Source organism: Euleptes europaea, chromosome 19 (assembly GCF_029931775.1).
Source record: "Euleptes europaea isolate rEulEur1 chromosome 19, rEulEur1.hap1, whole genome shotgun sequence".
Classification (NCBI taxonomy): domain Eukaryota; kingdom Metazoa; phylum Chordata; class Lepidosauria; order Squamata; family Sphaerodactylidae; genus Euleptes; species Euleptes europaea.
Window position 1 is genome coordinate 230,108 of NC_079330.1, and position 20,360 is coordinate 250,467.

At 53.0% G+C, this 20,360-nt stretch overlaps 1 protein-coding gene across 1 annotated transcript in view; it reads right to left on the minus strand.

The window, feature by feature from the left end:
- SPEN (spen family transcriptional repressor) overlaps positions 1 to 20,360 on the minus strand; it is a 61,417-nt gene that overhangs the window by 904 nt on the left and 40,153 nt on the right. The window contains exons 4-13 of the mRNA XM_056864939.1: positions 17,935 to 18,095; positions 16,809 to 17,009; positions 16,102 to 16,253; positions 14,430 to 14,555; positions 13,802 to 13,915; positions 12,715 to 12,828; positions 11,537 to 11,637; positions 2,213 to 10,103; positions 679 to 1,083; positions 155 to 349 (exon numbers count right to left, since the gene is read on the minus strand). Coding sequence (XP_056720917.1) covers positions 155 to 349; positions 679 to 1,083; positions 2,213 to 10,103; positions 11,537 to 11,637; positions 12,715 to 12,828; positions 13,802 to 13,915; positions 14,430 to 14,555; positions 16,102 to 16,253; positions 16,809 to 17,009; positions 17,935 to 18,095 — 9,460 coding nt within the window. The remainder of the gene's footprint in view (positions 1 to 154; positions 350 to 678; positions 1,084 to 2,212; positions 10,104 to 11,536; positions 11,638 to 12,714; positions 12,829 to 13,801; positions 13,916 to 14,429; positions 14,556 to 16,101; positions 16,254 to 16,808; positions 17,010 to 17,934; positions 18,096 to 20,360) is intronic.

Here is a 20,360-nt window from a genome sequence, read left to right on the forward strand (position 1 = left end):
AGGGAGGCTGCCAGAGAGCTTTCTCTGCTGCGGTCCCCTGCTTATGGCGTGGCCCTCAGCACTCCTGCCGTTTTCAGAGGGCCGAGAACCCCACGGCCAAAGGCAGGTCTGGCGAGGGCAAGAGCCCCCCGCATGCCACGTGTGCCCCACTCACCATCATTCTGCGCGCGACGCCCTCCAGTTGGGATGCTTCCAGCCTCATGCGCTGGGCGATGCGCAACGGAGGCCCCCCTTCTGGAGCAGGCAGGGAGCGATGCGCCAGGACATTGTTGCCAGAGACAAAGTGCAGCTGGACTGCGGCCGTGTCGTTCTTTAAGGCCAAGAGCCCCTGCCACACAATCGGGTATTTCTGCAAAGGCAGGGTGGAGAGAAGGAGCCTGAGTGCCACATGCCAGGGCCAGGGAAGAACGGCACAGATCAGGGGGAGGAAGGGAGGATTCCACAACTAACACGGAAACCTGCTGGAGAAGGGAAGGAAAACCCCGGGGAGGCCTTTTCTCCTTCTTGTCGCAGACCAGAGACCAGCTTCTCAGACCTCTGTTCGGCAAGTGTTCAGCCACCCCCGGCTCTCCTCTTCTTTGACTCCCCACCCCTGACCCAGGTCAACCCTGCCCTGCCCGTCCCTCTGCCTTCCTCCCCCATGACATTCCAAGCAAGAGGCCACCGCGCAACACGTACCGTTAGAAGCTGGACCATGTCGACAGGCCTTTGAGAAACAGGATCGGGTTTGAGTGCTGACTGAGGTTCTGGGCGGGCGAGCGACAGCCCCGGGGGCACGCCAGGACCAGCAGTGGTGGGGATGAAGAGGGCTGCTTTCTGGACCGCTTGGGCCTGGTGCGGGGAAGGGAGCTCCTGCTTCACAGAGATGGCGACGGGAGAAGGATAGGAGGTTGGGCCCGGGTCTGCCTGGCCTCTCGGAAGGTGCACGTGGGCTTCAATCTGCGGGACGTGCCGGCCGACGGCAGGGTGATGTGTCGGCTCTGGGCCTGCTGCCTGTGCCCCCCCCTTGGGCTCCTGGGAGAGCTGCGGCGTTTTGCTGTGAGCTGGCTGACTGGGATGTGAGTGCTCTCCTTCCGGCAGACCCTGAAGGGCCCAAGAGGAAGCAGAACAGTTAGGGACAGGCAGCGCGGGGGCTCTGAGCTGCCACCCAGGAGGACTCTGCTCACTGCTCTCGCTCGATGCTGGGGAAGGGGGGGGAGGAGCAGCCTTGGCAAGCACACACACACACCCCGACCAACCCAGGCAATATTTATTTATGTACCGAACTGGGGATATTTCTAGGCAACCTGTTCAGAATCCTGCTCCAGGTAGCTTACAGTAAAAACAACGTAACTATGTCGAATCAAGCTATCAAACAAAAACAGCACATGGACGATCCATAAAACCGAGGCAGAGGACCACTTAAAAAGCTGGTAAGATGAAACTCCTATTTAAAAACCTGGGTAAGGGCACGTTCTGCCCGGGCTTCTGTTCTCCAGGGCGAACAGCAACGCTGCGGAGGCTCTCTGGCTTCTGCGCGTCACTTTCAGATCGGAGTGTGCGCGTGGGTTTTAAACCTCCCATTCTCCGGCTTACAGTTCACCCCACAGCACCCCCTGGATTTTTTAGTTGCCCACATAAGCCACAAGAGTTGAAAGAGCTGGCCAACCAAGCGCACTGGAAGTGCGCGGTCCCTGTGATGTCCACATGAACTGAGCAACAAGCATTTTTCACACGCAGACCACCTCCACAGACGTGAACAAGTTCTGCCTCCTGTGTATGGAAGCTACAGGCACATGGCAAACCCACACGCTGCCCAATTCTGTCCTCCAGCTACAGGCCGATGACGGATTCCCAGCTCACGCGGGCACCACCTCTGGCTATTGCCACAGGCTGCTTCTCTTGTATGGGAGTCGTCACTTCCACCACCCCCAACCCCACAGCCCAATGCAGGCGAGAGCCATGGGCCTCCTAGCGCCTGCCAAGGCAACACTTCTCCACCCCTCCCCCAAGCTGTTTACCCCCCCCAACCAAGAGCAGCTTTGGAGGCACCTCCAATGCAAGAGGAGGGAGCACCAAAGCCCCTCCCCCCTCAACCAGCTTGTATGATGCAAGAGGAGGTAGCAGGAGCCTCTGCCCAGTGGGGAGACGTGAAAACTCAACTCCCCAGGGCAGAGGTGCCAGCAATGCCAAGAAGGCCCCCCCCCACCCAGCGCCCTCCCCATTTCCTTACCTGGGAGGGGGTCATGCTCCGGGAAGGCAGACCCATTGAGGGAGCCCCTGGAAAGGGGGGTGGGCCGAGCTGAGCCGCTGGGTGGTAGCTCCGGATGTCGCCGTACACCGCCCGGTAGTCGTGGAAGGAGCTCCCGGCAGGATGCATGATCTGGACACCGTGCGGCACAACCACCGGCTGAGCCAGAGGCAGGCCGGGCAGCTGACCACTGAGGAGGCGTGGCTCGCTATGCGGAGAGTGAGCCAGTTTGACTTCAGCAGACTTGGGGGTCTCTTTGCCCGACTGGAGAGTCTTGGGGGCAGGCGGCGTTTTGACAGATCCCCCTTCTGGAGTTCTGGACTGCCGGGTCTCTGGGTGATGCTCCCCGGCCACCGCTGCCATGTGTGGGTGCATCATCATCCGCACATCCCGGGGCACGTTGTACTGGTCAAGCCGCATGCCGGTCGGGTGCATGCGGTAATCTGGCTGCATGACCAGCACGTCCGACTGCACGGGGGCCGACCCCCGACACACCGTGTGGTGGTAGTGCATTTCTTCTTCTGGGGAATGCTGGGAAGACAGAGGCGGCATGACAATCTCTCTGACAGGCGCCGGCTGAGGCGTGCTGGACCGCTGAGGCTGCAGAGCTGCCCGGGGGGAGTGGAGGGCTTCAGAGCGGATGTTGTAGGGCATGCCAGGTAGGGGAGGGGTGTTCATCCTCACTTCCCCTTGAGAGAGATGGCCCAGGGAGACGGTCTGGGTGACGCTGTGGGGAGGCATGATCACAGACTGCTCGGGGTGCATGCTGGAGATGTACTGGGGCACGGGGATCCCTGGGCAAGGAGAGCCCTGGAGGCCCAGCATGACCGAAGCCGGGGAAGAGGGGCCGCCCGGATGGCAAGCCCTTGAGAATGGCGACGGAGAATGCCCGCTCGTCCGGGGAGACAGGGGCTCCTGCTTCGAGACACCCAAGTGAGGAACCGCCCGGTCGCCTGGGGTGCCGGGCCCCATGCTCACGTGGTTGGCGTCTGGGTGCATCTTGCCGGGCAAGGAGGGGTGATGAGGACCGACCCCAGGGCTCAGGCTGGAAGGCTGCAGGGCCTTGGGCTCTGCCTTCAGGGCCGCTGGAGGGTCTGGAAGCTTTTTGTTGCTGGAAGCCATGCTCTGAGAGAGCACCATCTGGTTGTGGACCAGGACGGGTGGAGTGCTGCTGGCCTGGGAGAGGACCTTAACTGGGCCCGGCTGAGAAGCAGGTGCTGTTGCAGAGAGGTGTGCCGGTTCAGATTTCTCCACGCTGCCACGCTCCAGTTTGATAGAGGAGAGCACCGGCGAAGAGCCATAGGGCTGAGCACCCAGCACCAGTGCCGAAGGGGCTGGGCCGCTCCCGTAGCCCGCCGCTGTCTGATACCCCTTGGGGGGTGCCTGGCCTGGCCCTAGGGGCTCCTGCTTCACTTGGGTCTTGGAGACGGATTGCTGGAATTCAATATCAACAGCGCTGGCTGGGGGGATCTGGCTGATCTTGGCACTGATCCTCTGCGGGCCTTCTGTCTTCTGCCCCGAATAGCTCAGAAGCACCACGCCTTCTGAGGTGTTGACGCGAAGACCCGGGCCGGCGCCACTCTCTGCCGGCCGGTCTTCGATCACAGGCATGGAGCCCGGGTGGAAGCGGATGTCATCATTTGCACTTGGCCTCTGCTTGAGCTTCAGAGGAAGGGAGCTGACAAGGCACGCCTGGGGTGGGGGCACCGGCTTCACCAGGGGAATTCTGGGGGCTTCCTCCAGGTCGATGCTGGGGGGCATCCTGCTGATGACCGACGTGGCCTTGGGGGCGATGACTGTCAGGATCTTCTCCTTCTCCGCAAAGACCAGGGGGGCCTCTGCAGCAGGGGGGTCCAGAGCATTTGGGGCAGCGGGCACGGCCGGCTTCTCTTCTGCGCCCGGCCTCATCATAGCCTCCGCCGGGGGGTGAGGGGGCGCCTCTTCCACACGAGGGGCACTCACCGGTTCAACAATGGCCGCTGTGACGTGTGTGGAGGCAATGCTGGATGCAGACACGTACTTGGGCTCCATCAGGATCTTCCGCAAAGTACTGGAATTGGTGTCGATATCTGAGGCCTTTGTGTCTGGGGGGAGAGCAGGAGGAGGAGGAGGGGTGGAGTGGGCCCGGGCCTCCTCGTGCTTCACGATCCATTCTGTCACCTTGGCTGCACCGGAGGGAAGGGGACCCAGCCCGGCAGAGACAGGGCCCCCAAGCTTAGCTGCAGCGGCCGAGGTAACGGTTGGGGTCGGGGCACACGGTGGAGTCACAGGCGCGGTTTCGGTGGCTGGGCGCAGCTGGAGCCCCGTTTGGCTCAAGTCGTCGACAGGAAGTGACAGAGGTGGCAGATTCAGTGGATCAGGAACTTTGGGTGGGGGGCTGCTTTCTGCAGAAGGCTGCTGCGACGTCGCCTCCTGGGATGGGATCTGGCTAGCATCTGGAACAGCAGGTTTGGGGGAGGCTGGAGGAGAGTTTTTGCTGGGCTGGTCATCTTTCGTGCTTTCCTCCAGTTTCCCTTTCATTTCACTGGCAACCGGGGATTTGCTCGGCCCTCTTTCAGACTCAACGGCCCTCGGCCCTCTTTCAGACTCAATGTCCCTCGGTTCGGCAGTGTCTCCTTTTTTGCTGGTGCTCCGTTTACGTCTTGGCCGAGCGGCCTTCTGGCGGCCCCTTTCCTTCCGAGACCCGTCAGCCTCCTGCAGGGTTTCTGTTTCCTGTGCTGAACTGGAAGACTCGCTGAGGCTCACTTCAGCCTCTTTGCTCGCGGCTGCCGTGGCCGAGGCAGCGGACCCAGAGGAGGGGGGCACAGGTGGCTCGGTCGCGGCTGCTGCTTCGGAATCCAAAATATTGTTGACAGCCAGGTCTGTCTCAGGCTCCATCTCCTCCCGTGGGGAGGGCAGCACTAATGGCTCTGCAGGCACCTCCGACTCCGACGGATACGGTGGGGGGGCAGGGAAGCTCTCGGCCTCCCCAGAAATGTCGTTGATGATGGAGCCGATGGCTGCCGCCAGTTCGGTCTCACTCGCCTGGTGGGCAGGCTTGTCGCCCTCTTCTTCTGGGCGGACCTCAGCCACATCTGCAGCCTGCTCCTTATAGGCTGCCAACGTTGGGCCTTCTGTGAGCTTGGCAATATTCTCCACCGCCTGTTCAAGTTCCATTTGCTTGGCCAACTGGACCGCTTCGGGAGACTGCGTTGGCTCACACGGGGTGTCCTGCCCCGTGTCCAGAAAGGGGTCATCTGCCTCACTCTTTAGGAAATGGGCAGGCAATTTGTCTTCCTCCCGGGGACTTTTGTTTTTGGGCGATACTGGCATGGGTTCCATCTCCTCTTCGCTTGGCCGCAGAGCACCTTTGACCTCATCCACGTTGAGCCGGATTTCGACACTTTTCAGGCTCTTGATCAAGGACGCTCTGTCCACAGCCTTCATGGTTCTAGATCTTCCCCTCTTGGACTTGGCCATCTTCTCCGGGGCAGGTTTTCTTTCTACAATCTCAACTGTGCAGACCTCAGGAGCATTTTTATCCACGTCAACATCTTTCCTTTCTCGCTTCTGTTCACTGGCAGCTGTTTCTTTGTCTATCTTGATCTTACTGCCATTTTCTCCTGCATGTGCACCTTGGCCAGGTAGTTCAGGTGGCTCTTCAGGGTCTGCTGGGATTTCTACCTTTGGTTCAGCTCGGCCTTTCTTTCCTTGCTGACTGCCGGCAGCCGACAAGTGGCTGTGCAGTAGCTTCTGGGATCGAGGGGACCTCCACCCCTCCACAGGTTTAGGGATTTCCACTGCTTCTTTTGTTTCTGCCTCTTCTGCTTCCAGCTGTACAGGCTCTGTCTTGACTGGAGAGATTTCCTCCTCAGGTTTGTGACGTGACTTTCGAGGCCTGCCTCTTTTTGGAGGAGTAGGAACAATTACTGTCTCGGGAGGCTCTCTTTCAGCTCTTTTTCTGGTAGACCGCGTCACCTCAACAGGGTCTTTTAGGGGCAAGGGACCTTCGTGGTCTCCTGGAGTAGCATAAACTGACCTGACATTTCTGCGCCTTGTTCGGCCAACAGGCAAACTTGGCTCTGGGTTGTCTGGCTCTGCCGCTGCACTTGGAGATTTAGTCGCATTTTTCACAATCTTCTCTGCTTCTCCTTTCAACTCGAGAAGCTTCTGCGCTTCCCCACGTGGAGAGACAGACCTTTTGAGTTTTTCACGGTCAATCCTTTCGCTCTTCCTCGTGATGGGCTTATCAGTGATGTTGGCAAGAGCAGACTGGATGGGAGTTTTGGACCGCTTGTTCTTGCAAGGCCTTTTGTCTTTCACAACAACAGGAGGGTCAGCTTCCACCTCAGTATCAGAAGCTGCAGGGAGCACCTCAGCGACCACCTCCACTTTCTGGACTGCAGCAGCTTCTGAGCCTGGGGCCCCTGAAACGCTGTCTCCTTTGGGTTCCAACAGTTCCTCAGGCATCGTGGCCAATGGTGGGGGGGCTCCAACTGCTTCTGGGTCTGTGACAGTGTCTGCTGGGGAAAAAGAAGACCCAGGAGTAGGTGGCTTTGTGTCCAAAGACAATGGGTTCTCCATGGGGATGGAGTCCTCCTCAGGAGGTGCACTGGAAAGAGCAGCGTCTTTGTTTTCTGTAGCTGGAGAAGCTTCAAGAGGCGGCTCAGGCAGTTCGACTTTCACAGGAGCAAGGAGTTCAGGAAGAGGTTCTTCGGCTTCAGGGCTAAGCTCATGGGCCTTTTCTTCTCTAGAAGGGGGCAGATCGGCCAGTAACTTCTCGCCGATGACCTTCTCTGGGCCTTGGAGGACAAGAGCTGCCGGCAATGGAGCTGCTGGCACGGAAGCCTGCTGCTCAAGCCCTTTCTTTTCAGGCAGGGGTGTTTCGGGACGGTTCTCCTTCTCTTCCTGCTTTTCAGCTTCTGTGGGTTTCTTGTCTTTTTCCTTCTCCTTCTGCTGCATGCGAGTGAGTTCAACAAACCTGCTATGGAAGAGAACCACTGGCTCTTGCACCAAGACATCTGGGAGACTGTTGGTCCCATCCAGAGAAGACTGTCTACCATACGATCTGCCGGAAAGAAAGTCCAGGTCTTCATCTTTCCTTTCTAAATGCTGCAAGCGCTTTGAGTCTTGTTCAAAGATTGAGCTATGTAAGAATCGTGAGGCAAACAACTCCTGTCTCTCTTGCTCCTCCTCTTTATGATCTTCTTTCTTATCGTCCAGCTTCCCTTCAGAGTCTGTTTTTATTTTCTTCTTTTTCATATACCATGGGGGGATGGGCCTTGGAGTAGAATCCACCTTCTCTTTGTCTTTGTTATTTCTAAAACTAGCAAATCTGGAGTCCCAGTCAAGAAAAGACCAGTTTTCTTCCCTGGATGATGAGAGAGACTTGGCTCTCTCCAGCAAGGCTTTTGTGTCAGGCGTGATTGTTTTGTCCAGGGCAAAAGAGTAGAATCTGTTCCTTTCCAAGGAGGCTGGCAGCCTTTCCTCTCTCTCACGCAGTTTCTCTTCCCTGTCCCTTAATAAAAAAGACAAGCGTGAGCTCTCCAGGAACAAGGAGGCCTTAGGAGACCGGGGCTTGCTGTCGCCATCCTCGTCGGAGTCTGAATGCACCTCCCCTGGCTCCAGGTCCCGAATCGACCGTTTCCGGAGACTGTCTCTTTTGACTACACTACTGGGGAAGCTAATGTCCACTCGGCCGGGTTCTGGTTTCACTGAGGGCTCCCACCGGTTGGATTCCTCCTCTGAATTCAGTGAGGAGAGCTTTATTTTGGCCATTTCCGCCATCTGTTCTCTCTGACTGGAGTCGTAGGGATTAAACTTCAGAGAGTCTTCTCTAACAGCCATGTGAGAATATGCAGGGCCCCTTTCGTCTATTTTTGGTGATTGTTTGGTTTCTTTTAAAGGCATCAGCCTTGGGGAATCCTGCACCTCGTCCTCCTCATGGAAAGGGAAAGGTCTGAGGCTCGGGGAACAAGCCATTCTCTCAGAATCGTCACTCACCTGACGGGAACTTCGATAGTTGCGCTCTCTCTTGGTGCTAATTTCAAAATCAAAAGCATCAGACGACTTCTTACGCTTACTGGGAGGAGAGTCGTCCGTCACATCTTGGGGGGGCTTCCCTACCTCATGCACCAGGCTCCGCCTTTCATACTCATCTAGGTCTTTCTTTGGGCTACCAAACTTCTCAGACTTGGCTATTTCCAATTCCATTTGCTGCTTTAACCTGCGGCTTTGCTCCATCTGTTTCCGGTAACTCTGTGTGTGATCAATGTCAATTGGAATTTTCTCCTCAATATCTGACGACAGGGGCCTCTCTTGGACATGTCTGTGGTCAGGCATTTCTTCTGGAAGACTGCAGTAGTTTTTGCGTAAATCATCTCTCTCAGATCCTTGGTCACCTAACAACTGGGAATATCTGTGCTGCAGTTTCACTGAACTGGCCTTCCTGGAAGGGATCTCAGAGACTTCCACAGGTTCATCAACTGGTTCTCCCAGCCTGGCCTGCAGCTCTAAACTGGGCCGTAAAACAATGCTGGCAGAAATGCTTGCAGGCACTGGGGCATCTTTGGGACTGGCAACAGGAACAAGTCTTTCCACCTTAATTTTCTTAGACTCCCTTTTAAATGCTTCTTTCCTCAAGGACTTCCTTTCAGACTCTGCTGACACATCAGGCTGCTTTTTCAGAACCAGGCGTGTCGCCCCCGCCCCCTCCTCCTCCTCCTGGGTGCTCCTTTTGATTTCCATTTTTTGCTTCTCAGGCTTCAGGCTGATGTCTGCAAAGCGCCTTTTGCGAGCCTCCAACTTTTCCAGGTCAAGGGGGTTTGCCACTTCGCCCGGCTGCTCTGTCTTCAGGTGTTTCTTGGGCTTCAGTTTCCCCTCCTTATCAACCACTTCCACGTAACTGGCGAGCATCTTTTCCTTCGGCGCCTTCGCTCTCACGGGCTCCGGTTTCAGCTGCTCGGACTTGGCTGGCTCCGCCTGGGGGGGGAGCTGCTGCAGTCTGGGCTCCAGCAAGGGAGACGACCTCCTGGTGTCGTTTTCTTGCTTCCCTCTCAATTTCTCCAAAGCTGGCTGGTCAATCACTTTCCCTTCTTTCTCTTTCACTCGAGTCAACACGACACACGGCATCAGCTCGAGGCGATTCTTAGCAGGCCCCCCTTCTCTGTCAGCTCTCTCCCTGCTCTGCTTGCCACTGCCTTTTAGCCTCTCCGGACTGGGCTCTCGATCGTTCTCTTGGTCTGTCTCAGAAGATGGAGAGCTAGGAGAGTGAATTTTGGCTTTTCGTTTTTGCTTGTCCGTTTTATCCTTTTCGAGTTTCTCTGCTTTACCTTTCCTAACCAGCCGCTTGTCTTTGTCGGGCCTCTCTGGCTCAAAGGCTCTCTCTTTTTCTGCCTTCTCCGTTTTTGCACAGCGCTCCAGGCGGGCTTTGTCCGGCTTTTCATAGCGTGGTGGAGAAAGTGAGCTGCAGCTGCCGCTGCGCTCTGAAGACCTGCTGTAAATCCTCCTCTCGGAGTCACTCTGCAGCCTCTCAGATTGAGATGGAGACGCTCCCGGGCTTTGTGGCCGCCGGGAATGAGGACTCTGACTCCGCTCAATAGGCCTCCTTTCGTGGTCCCGGTCCGACTCAAATCGCTCCCGCTCCCGCTGCCTGTAACTGTATTCCCTGATGTCTTGTTCATAAGGGTCACCTCTATAATCTCTGTATTCCCGTGGATCATCATAATATCGTGGGTCATAATAGTCTCCTTGATAAGGATCCCAGTCTGCATAAAACTCCCTTCCACGAGCTGGATACTCTCTTCGAGGATCTTCAGGATATGTCCCTGGCGTTCTTACAGCCTCGTAGTAAGTACGGTCAGCAGCATAGTCGTAAGATCCTCTTCTTTCATCTCTGCCAAAACCAAGAACACCAAGAAATTAGCTTGTCCCCAACTGGAGGTCACCGTATACAGCTACAGCCAGATTCATCAAAATAAGAATATCACAGAGCCAATTTCAATTATCGTGCTTCTCCCAAGCTGATCAGACACTGCATATTTTCAATAATTAATTACTCTAATGGCGTCGTCCTTATATGCCTTTTTTTGGGGTGGGGGGGGAGTGCTCATAATATGTGCTCACTCAAATCACATGCTAAGAAACCAGGGAGAGATCTGAGCTCACTTGGTTCCACTTGAGAACAATGTGAGGGAAGCTGCCCTGACAAGCTGCATGGTCTACGCCATCCAAGGAACTCTCTTCGAGTTCTCTTACAAAGGGATTTCAAAGCGGAGATTAGAAAGAGAGACTGATGAATTACAACTGATAAACCTCTAAATATGCTGGGGGAAGTAGGCATAAGCTCAACCTGCATCTTGCAACGGTAGGTTAAACACAGGGCCTGAGATGTCAGCAGATGCCGAGGAGGCCAAGAGCAGCTGAACAAGCCATTCCTGATTTTTCTGAGGGCCATTTTAAGAAATCTAAATTACATTATAAAAAGTAATACTGAGTAATAGTTGAAGACCAATGATCCTATAGGGCAGTGATGGCGAACCTTTTAGAGACTGAGTGCCCAAACTGCAACCCAAAACCCACTTATTTATTGCAAAGTGCCAACATGGCAATTTAACCTGAATACTGAGGTTTCCTCCCAGCTGGGCGGCAGGGAGTCCAGGGAACGGGGGGCACTTTGAACTGCAGGCAGCGTGGAGCAGTTCAAAGCCCCCGCCGCCCAGCTGGGAGGCGGGAGTCCAAGGAAGGCAGATGTGATGGCTGCGCGTGCCCACAGAGATGGTTCAGTGTGCCAAGTCCGGCACACGTGCCATAGGTTTGCCAACATGGCTATAGGGTGATAGCGAATATGTACACTCCATAAGTTACAAACTGCCTTCCCTATTTATATCACAACTGTGGCTCTTGAGGCAATTTGCCTGACAAGCAAACAAAGCTTTTGTGCGACAAGCAGCAATGTCTGATGTGGCCTGAAATTCTCTTTTCTCTCTCAGTATTTACTTTTACTTCTCTCTTCCATACCAAGTCAAAATCATATACGTAAAAAAACAAACCCTAAGATGGATAACCCTAAGATGGATAAATGTCCTGTCAAAGATAGGATATTTTGGAGGACTTTCATTCATAGGGTCGCCATGAGTCGGAAGCGACTTGACGACACTTAACACACACATAAGATGGATAACACACAACTTTAAAATGTCCCCTAAGACCCCCCACAAAGAGCCCAGGGCCAAGCGGCAGCTGCGAGCATCGCAATTCCTATGCTGGAGCCCTGCTAGGCTGGACAGGCCACGGCCGGATTTGCCAATGTGCGTCAGCAACACTTGCCTCCTCTCTGCCAGCATCTCGTAGAAGTCTCGGATATCCTGGCCCGTCTTCTCCATAGAATGATAGAATGCCAACTGACTCTCGCGGTTTGCAAAATCCACCTGAAAAAGCAGTTCAAGATCATTCTTTGGCAGAGCGGTCTTCTGGGTCAGCTAAGAAGCCCGCTCATCCAGTGTGCTCTTTAAAGAGCAGACTGGTCACACGCAAAACAAGACAACGTGCTGCCTCTGAACATGGAGGTTCTGTTTAGCTGTCATGACTAGTAGTTGCCATTAACTTCAAACCATTAAAATGACCTGCCTCTGGGCGAAAGGAAAACTCCTAGCTGCTCTTACTGTTTGAAAAATTAAGATGTTTTGTGCCCTCCCCGCAACAATTTGCCCAACTCTGACTCAGCAAGCACACCCAAATTTCAAGACCCTTCCTCAGGACAAGTGACTACTGCTTTGCCAAATGACTGCTGTAGCCAGACTTACTGGCCCTCAGTTACAGCTAAGATATGCACTCCATAAAACACTCATAGCTCTATCTCACTAAGATAAAGGGAAGAATCTGCATACAAGAGAATGGAGGGGCCACAGCACTGGGATGCCGACCTGGCATGGGGGCTCAAACAACACACACAGGCAAAAAGAAAGGGGTGGTGGTGGTCTGGCAACTCAGCGTCCCATTCCCCTTCATATGCTTGGCTCCTAGTGGCGGCTGGCACTCTGGCTAACGCTAGGTGATGCCTCCCATACGGCAGGAAGGGAAACGCACCGCAGGAGAAAGGCTTTCAGGGGCTGGCCTGCCTGCCCCTTATCGCAAAACAAGGCTCCTTCCTTACTCCAAGGTGGTGTCTATCCCGCCAGAGGGAAAAGCCAGGCCCACAGAAAATGCTAGAAACAGGTGGCTGAGCCACGCCATGGGGCAACCCCGGTGACCTCCAGGCAGGATGGCTGCCCTTCCCTTGGCTGTGGCTGCCCACCTTCAGAGATACTGGCAACCGAGGCTAGCGGTGCAGAGACCTTCAAGGGGACAATGGAGCCAAGCCGACAGCGGAATCAGAGAGGCCCATAAGGAATCGCTGAGGAGGCCAAAGAGCAACTTCACTAATAATAATACTAATTTAGCCCTTAGAGACGGGGGCCGCTAAGGTATTCATTCATTCAGCTCTATCAGGGACGGATTTTCCAGACCTTGATTTTATTTCCACCTATCATCCTGCCCTTGGTCTCCTTTACAGCTGCCTGTGCATATTCGATCTCATTGTAGAGAACGAGAGCCATGCCTTTTAAGCGGTCAAACACCACCTGGAAAAAAAGCGAAACCAAAAAATACGTAAGAGCCTCATCCACAGGAGGTCAACCCAAGCCCCCACCCCCAAATTCTGCCAAGGTGGAGGGCTGGATGAGAGAGGAGCACACCATTATGGAAGGAAAGGGCTTCTGGCTTTCCTCTGATACGGCATCTTTGAATGGGTATAAAAACAGGACTGCTCTGGGCTTTGGAGAGAAGTGTTTTTATGCCTGTTTGTTTGTATCTTACTGATTTCAGCCTTGGCTAGCAAACAGTAGAGCTCCCTACATTTTGCCTGTCTCATGAGTTTTAGGGAGAAGGGGGCAAAGGATTCTTTTGGGTGTGGGGGTCTGTAACTGGTTTCATTGAGCTACAACATGTGCTGTTTGAAAGATCACAGGTTCCGCCGCCATTCTGTTGGGCTTCCACACAACCTGCATCGCTCATCCACCAGACCCACGGAGGAGGCTGCAGGGTGAAGAGCTGCTTGGCCAAAGATCGGGCCAGCGCTTGTGCTTCTAACTGAAGGAGGGCTGGGCAAAGTCAGTCCGATGCCAGCCTACCCATGTACTGTGGCCCAGGCCTCTCTTGGGCATGACACTTCCCTCCACATTCAGAGTGCGGGTCAGGCAGTTTCCTCCTTAGTGAACGTGACTAGAGCCCCTGAAGCGTGAGCTGCTCCCCCCCAATTTCAAAGTAACCTTGAAAAGCAAGAACAGAACTTGGGCATTTGCTGTTCCCTTGGCTCATCTGCAGCATTTCTTTCCCAAAACAAAAAGCTGGCATAGGAGCTTAAGGGCAGCATCCACCCAGAGACACATACACACACACACAGCGAGAGAGACAGAGACAACACACAGAGAGAGACAGAGAGAGAGACAGATGGACACAGAAAGACAGGCAGACAGACAGGCAGAGCGCTTGACGGAACAGCCTGCTGAAAAAGAAGCCCAGAGAGAGTCAGGCTCAGGGCAGCCTCCCACCTACCTTGACCACAGGCCCATAGTGGCAGAAATGGCGTGTTAAATACTGGTCCGTAACGTTTGTGGAAAGACCGTCTAGCCACACACAGTTGGTGGGCATGCTCTTCCCAAAGCCCAGCTGGACACAAAAGGGCAAAAACTGCATCAGTGGAGAAGCCCCCATAGTTCAGATCACTTAACAAGCAGCACGTCTGCTTTGGAGCTAACCACCCAGAGAGGCCCTAGCAAGTTATAAGGAGTCTTTCATTTACATGTTCTCCTGGCTTAAAAATGGGGTCCAAGTGTTTTTGTTTGGAGTGCCTTAAATGCAGCTTGGGTAGTATGGGCAGGGCAGGCTCCCTCACACTGTGCCAGAGAGAAAACGGCGCATGGAAAGAGGGGGGAAGCGCCTACGCCCAATCAGACTTCAGCCTCTGTGCAAAGACAGCAAGTTTGCCAATAAATGCTGTGTGAAGGGGCAGAAAAACACGGAATGACCTAATCTGAGCCACAAGCACACAGAAAGACCCTAAGAGGAACACAGAAAAATCCTCCCCACCCCCACCCTGCCCCAAACTGGTGAAAATAAGCCTCTGTCTTTCAAAGCAAGCGCTGACCATAAGGGGAGAGCTGCTAAGAGAAGGTGTCTTTACCTTCAGCCGATTGTTTCCAAGATATTCCCCGTCCATTTTCTTGATGGCTTTACACACGCTGGCAATGTCGCAGTACTGGAGGAAGGCATACTGGGGGAAGCCGTTCAGTTTCTTGATGTCAATATCCTGGGTGGTGGGACAGGAAGGCCAGGTGAACTCAAAGAGGGATGGGCATAACCCCCCCCACACACACACACACAATGAGGCAAGTAGGCCTCCACTCATACACGCTGCTCTAAAGTGCTGCATTCCTTCTGAAAACTGGTGGCTAGCATGACAAGCCCTCCCCCCAACTCAATATCCGAAGCAGGGGTCCAGCCCCAGATCAGACCAACCCACTGGTCCTTCCTCCCACCCTCCCCCAATCCTGGCTGGGACCCGGGAGCCTCACCCAGCAGTGGCCAATGGGGGGGGAGGAGGAAACTGGACAAGGAAAGCCCCCCTCCTCTGTTTTTCTGCTTCATACATGACATGCAAAGAGGAAGGTGGGAGAGAAGTCTCGGCCAGACCTGGTTTGCCAGCACATGGTGGGGGTGGGGGGCTTCAAGATGACAACTGGCTCACCTTTCCACCACTCTCACCTCCCCCCAATGGCCTTTGCTGGCAAAGGAACTGAATCACTGAGTATGCATGTCTCTCTGTCTGTCTGAGCAGACTCTCCACCCCTCTGCTCCACCATCTGCTTATCCAAGTTCCTCCGAGAGCAGACGGAACTCTCTTCCTCCCCTATAAACACAAGAGGGAGATGACCCCCCCCCCCCACTGGTCTCCACTGCCAAACAAAGCTCTCTTGTCCAAGCCCACTTTGCCTTAAAGAGAGATACACTGAAAGCCCCCGGGACGTCTGTCTTAAAAATGCAACAAATATTATCGATTCTTTATTTTATCTGCGTTATCTGTTGTGTATGTTTTTATTTGCAACCAAAATCTACCAAATTAATCAGTGACTGACCACAAAAATCTAGCCCTGGGAATTTAATGGGTTTAAGCAAAGAGAAAGAACTCTTTGGTCAGGGTGTGCTCGCTCTAACAACCAACCTGGGCAAACCATGTTCTTTGAAGAGGGCAGAGACCTGATCAGACAACCCATATTATAACACAAGTGGAGAGCTACCACTTGCCCTGGGAAAGCAGACGACTGTTTCTGTGTGTGTGTGTGCCACTGTTCCCTGAAAGAAGCAGGGCATGATGTGGATGTCACCATATCCTGCATCACTGGCAGTGGATGTCCCCACCCCCCTTGAGAGTTCTCAGGGCTTTTCCTCATCCTGGGCATGCATGAAAGGGAGAGTGGAAAACTTAAGGTGGCCCCCCGGCTCCCCACCCATTCTGCTTGCCATCTTCCACATCTGTAGGTCCCAAACAGATCATGCTAAGCAAGACTCAAACCCCCAGAGTCCCCCTCACCTGCAACACTATCACCTGCCCCGGTGAGGAGATGCAGACCTTAAACTGTTCTGCACCTTGGAAAGGCTGTTTTCTGAAGGATCTTAATATGCTGCTATCCAGGGATAATGAACAGCCTCTCAAGTAAAATTTAGCTTCACTTAACAGATCCAAGAAAATTAAAAATAATTTATAAGCTGACTCAAGCTTTCCTGCAAGACGACAGGAGCAAACATACTTGCACAATATGATGCATTTTCACACACAAACACACCAATATACATACCACTATTCCTCCAAAACGCTGAAAAATGTTTCGAAGGTCATGATACGTGGTGGTTTTTTCCAGATTGCCAATGAAGAGAGTTCTTGTTGCTTTGGGGTGAAATTCATCTATCCTTTCATCCAAAGGCCGAAACTCGTTCTCACTTTCAGTTTCTTGAAATGAGAGATTAAAGAGTTCTCTGATGTCACCTTCTTAAAAATCTCAACCCATGAGCCGCGTCAAGAGAGAAGCATCCTGCCCACCCCTACCCTGGGACCAAATGGTGCCAGAAAATTAAAGTCTATCAAAGCCAGCAGACTGGCAAACACTGAAGGAATGTATTCCGTTGGCAGGAAACGGAATTCAACAAGTACCTGAAATGAGGACAAAGGGGAGCTGCTCTGAATTGATTTCAGTGCAATTCATGACTTCCTCCAACTGCAAAAGCCAAACTCTCGCTGAGGTTAGATTCCAGGCTGCCTCAGATTGCACTGTGTCTACTAGCATCATTAACTGGGTGTGTGTGTCACCTTTAATCTGCTCCAATTTCATTTTTCCATTTTCACAACCTGCCTCCCACAAGTGGTAGCTAAGAGAGAGCGTGCGTCCACAGAGCCACTTCTTCCTGCAAGATCTGCCTAAGGAAGCACTGCTCAGAGGTGCTTCTGGCCTAGAGAAAGGGCTCCGTGCCGCAGGCAACCTTTGTGCTCCTGCAGGTCTCTGCTCACCTGGGCCTATCCATGCTGTGACCTCAATCTGCATGCCAAAGAAGAGCTTCCCTTTGGAGGCGTTCAAGGCTTTCTCTTGATCCTCCTGCTGCCGAAAAAACACCAGCCCGTAGCGCTCTTCGGAGGCCCCGTGGATCTGCACCGAAGTCACCTTCCCGTATTTCTTGAACTCGTGGAACAGCCCATCTTTAAGGCTGGTGTCTAAACCCGAGAGGCAAAAGCCAAAACAGTGACGCCTTGTTACGGCACCAGGCATTTATTGCACAAAAACACCAGGTGGCCATTTTCATTTCTTATGTCCATACTGGTGGTGCAAGAGATGCTCACCCACAGGCAGCCGGCCACCCCAGTCCCACCTCTTCCACCTACAGGCAATTCTTGCCCAGGGCATCCTAGCAAAACCCCAGAAGCCAGACGGGAGGCAGATGAGGACAGCTGTTGGCCAGAGCTTCAGCTCTGCTAATCCTCATCCCTCTGAGAGGAATAAAGGCTGAATCATGTCAATAAGTCAAGCATGTCAATGAGCTTCCTTTATTCAGTTTTCCTATGTGAAAAAAATGCTCTCTTAAAAAACAAAACACAGAGCTTTGCTTCCCTCTCATCAACCAGGGCTGGAAAAGGCTACAGCCCCTGATCTCTCTGGTGGTGGAATGTGCCATTAAGTCACAGCTGACTTATGGCCACCCAGTAGGGTTTCAAGGCAAGAGATGTTGAGAGAGGATTTGCCATTGTCTGCCTCTGCATCACCACCCTGGACTTCCTTGGAGGCCTCCCATCCAAATTCTAATGAGGGCTGACCATGCTTAGCTTCTGAGATTGGGCTATCCTGGGTCATCCAGATCAGGGCATCTGGGTCTCCCTAGCTACCCAGAAACGTGATGCCAACTACAGAAATCTTCTTTGGCTCGGCATCTATACCCCATTCTCTGCCATGGGACTCCAGGCTGCTTCCATTGGAATGCATCCCAGGAGACCTCTCCTCCAGACGTCAACCAGGTCCGGATCTGTTGAGCTACACCTCAGTGCTGGACTGGCATTTCCCAGTGAAACATTTCTTAATGAGTTTTGAGGGGTGCCAGATTTTGCACAGGAGATGATAATCATGCCTCATGAACCCAAATCTTACCTGTGGAGCGCACGGGAAGATTCTGGACCTTGATCCCAAAACTTTTCCGGGGCTCATCTTTCTCCAGAGATGGAAGCAGCTGGGAGGTGGGAGCTGGAACAGCCGTGGACTGAACAGACCGGGCTGGAGACTCGTCACTTGAACTGCTGCTGGAGTCGCTGCTATGGAAGTGAAAGAGACCACAGCAATTCAGCACACAGGGAGAGGCAAAGCAGCAGCCTGGAAATAACTACACGAGTCGGACTTCCAGCCCATCTGTAGCCAAATGTACACAACTCGGGTTAATATAACTACTAATATAAACACCTTCTCTGAGGAACAGTCAAAAGTGTGATTCAACCTAGTTTGCTTGTGTGTGTGTGTGTGTGTGTGTGTGCGTGTGTGTGAATGAACAAAAACACCCCAAGGGCCAGGTCACCCAGGCCACAAAAAACTCTACCGCTCCATGCAGGATTTGCATGATTTGTTTAACAGCCCCGTAGACCAGGGGAGTCAAGCAGAAGGCCAGTGGGCCGGATTCGGCCCCTGGAGAGCTCTTATCTGGCTCACGAGCCAGCCAAGGCAGCCACCCTTCCCACTCTTAATGTGGGCTGGCGAGGCATGGCCCGGCCCAACCAAGTGACATTTATGTCATATCCGGCCTTTGTAACAATTGAGTTCAACACCCCTGCCCTAGACTGTATACTGGAAAGCATTCATGAACAGCACTGCAGTGGCACCTCCTGAGGAATCCAACACCATCAAAAACCTGGAGAGTCTGACAGGCAGCCGATCTGCTCTTGTGCTACCTGGCCAGCACAAAGGAGAAGCCTTTAATTTGCTTAGTTTGGTGCTCTTAGGCAGAAGCATTCCACTGACTCCGATGTTCTTCCTTCTTTCTTTCCTTCCTTCATTCCTTCTATATGGCACAAAGCAATTTTCACAACTCGCTTCTAACCCATACAAGGAATTCATAATCCTCATGTAAGCACATTCACTTGCAAAATCCAGAGATGGCAGTCGAGGAAACTGAATGTGGGTAATACGTCAAGTAGATCCTGTTACATTTTTCAACAATAGGGAAGATTTAATTAAGTGTAATGTAGAGCTTTAGCAGCTTAAGAGATGTGTAGGAATCATGCAGGGCACCCAGGACTGGTGGAGCCTCGCAGTCCTTCCGGCAGCCGCATCACACAGCCATTGCCAGGTGCTGCTGTCAGTAAGAGAATAACAAAATCTATAATTACATTTTGAACAGATTAAGATCTAAGCTGAAGTCAGGGACTCTACCTTTGGAAAACAGATGGAGTATCAGCCCTGACTGGAGCTTTACTGGAACATATGGCCTTGGATGGGGTTATAATTAACAAAGAATATAGCAGTGAAGAGAACCCCCTCTCATTGACACTGTCTGTCTGTAGGCCGGTTAGACCTATATCTAAGCATAAGAGAGTGCAAATGCATCTGTCTAGAATACAGCTGGGATTTTTCACCACACAAAATCCCCAATGAATATACCACTATCCCTCCAAAACGCTGGGAAATGTTGAAGTCGTAATATGTAGTGATTTTTTCCAGATCGCCAATTAATTAGAGCTCTCATTGCTTTGAGGTGAAATTTCAACTGCTTTTATACTCCTACAAGAGCAGCAACGGTCCCCTAGGTTTCGTCTCTAAAACACACTCCTGGGAGATGCTTCAACCTCGTGGGAACACCTGTGGGCTGGAGAGTCAGGTTCAGCCAGTACCTGTGGTCACACACAGCATGACAAAGGACTCCTTGCAATAATCCACAGACAAAAAGGCACAGCTCCTACCACATCCCACCCCACATGGGACCGCCCACCCCTGAGCCAGACCAAACCACTTACACCCCTGAAGAAATGAATTCCAAGAAGCAAGCAAATGTGCGGCAGACGCTGCGCTTCAAGGGAGCTCTGGCTCTGCTGTGGCCAAGTGCGGACACATCCCGCCAAACAGGCCCTCCACCTTACGGTGAGGAGGAAGAACGGATTCCCGACCACCAGACCTTGATCAAAGCAGCATTTTACCTCCCATACTAATTTTGTTCAATTTTATATCCATATTGCCATCACAATTTGGCTAATCCTTTTGTTCTAGCAACAAATAAGACCATCAGAGTTTAGATTTTTTTTTTGAGAGTGAGCTAGAACAAAAAGCAGTTTGTCCTGTGAAGATGAAAGATTCCAGATGTCACAGGATGCCCTGCTGATCCTCAATCACGGCTGGCCGGCCGTCTGCACAGCACAGAGCACTTTCACAACCTGCCTCTCCCTTCTGCAGCCCTACTGTCACTTCTCCAGACTGGTATGTGGAACACACACTGGGAAAACCGACACAAAACTCTGGTGCCAATCTCCAAAGACACAAGCAGCTCTTTCTCACTGACTCAAACTGCAGTGCAGCTCAACATCTAACAAATGAAG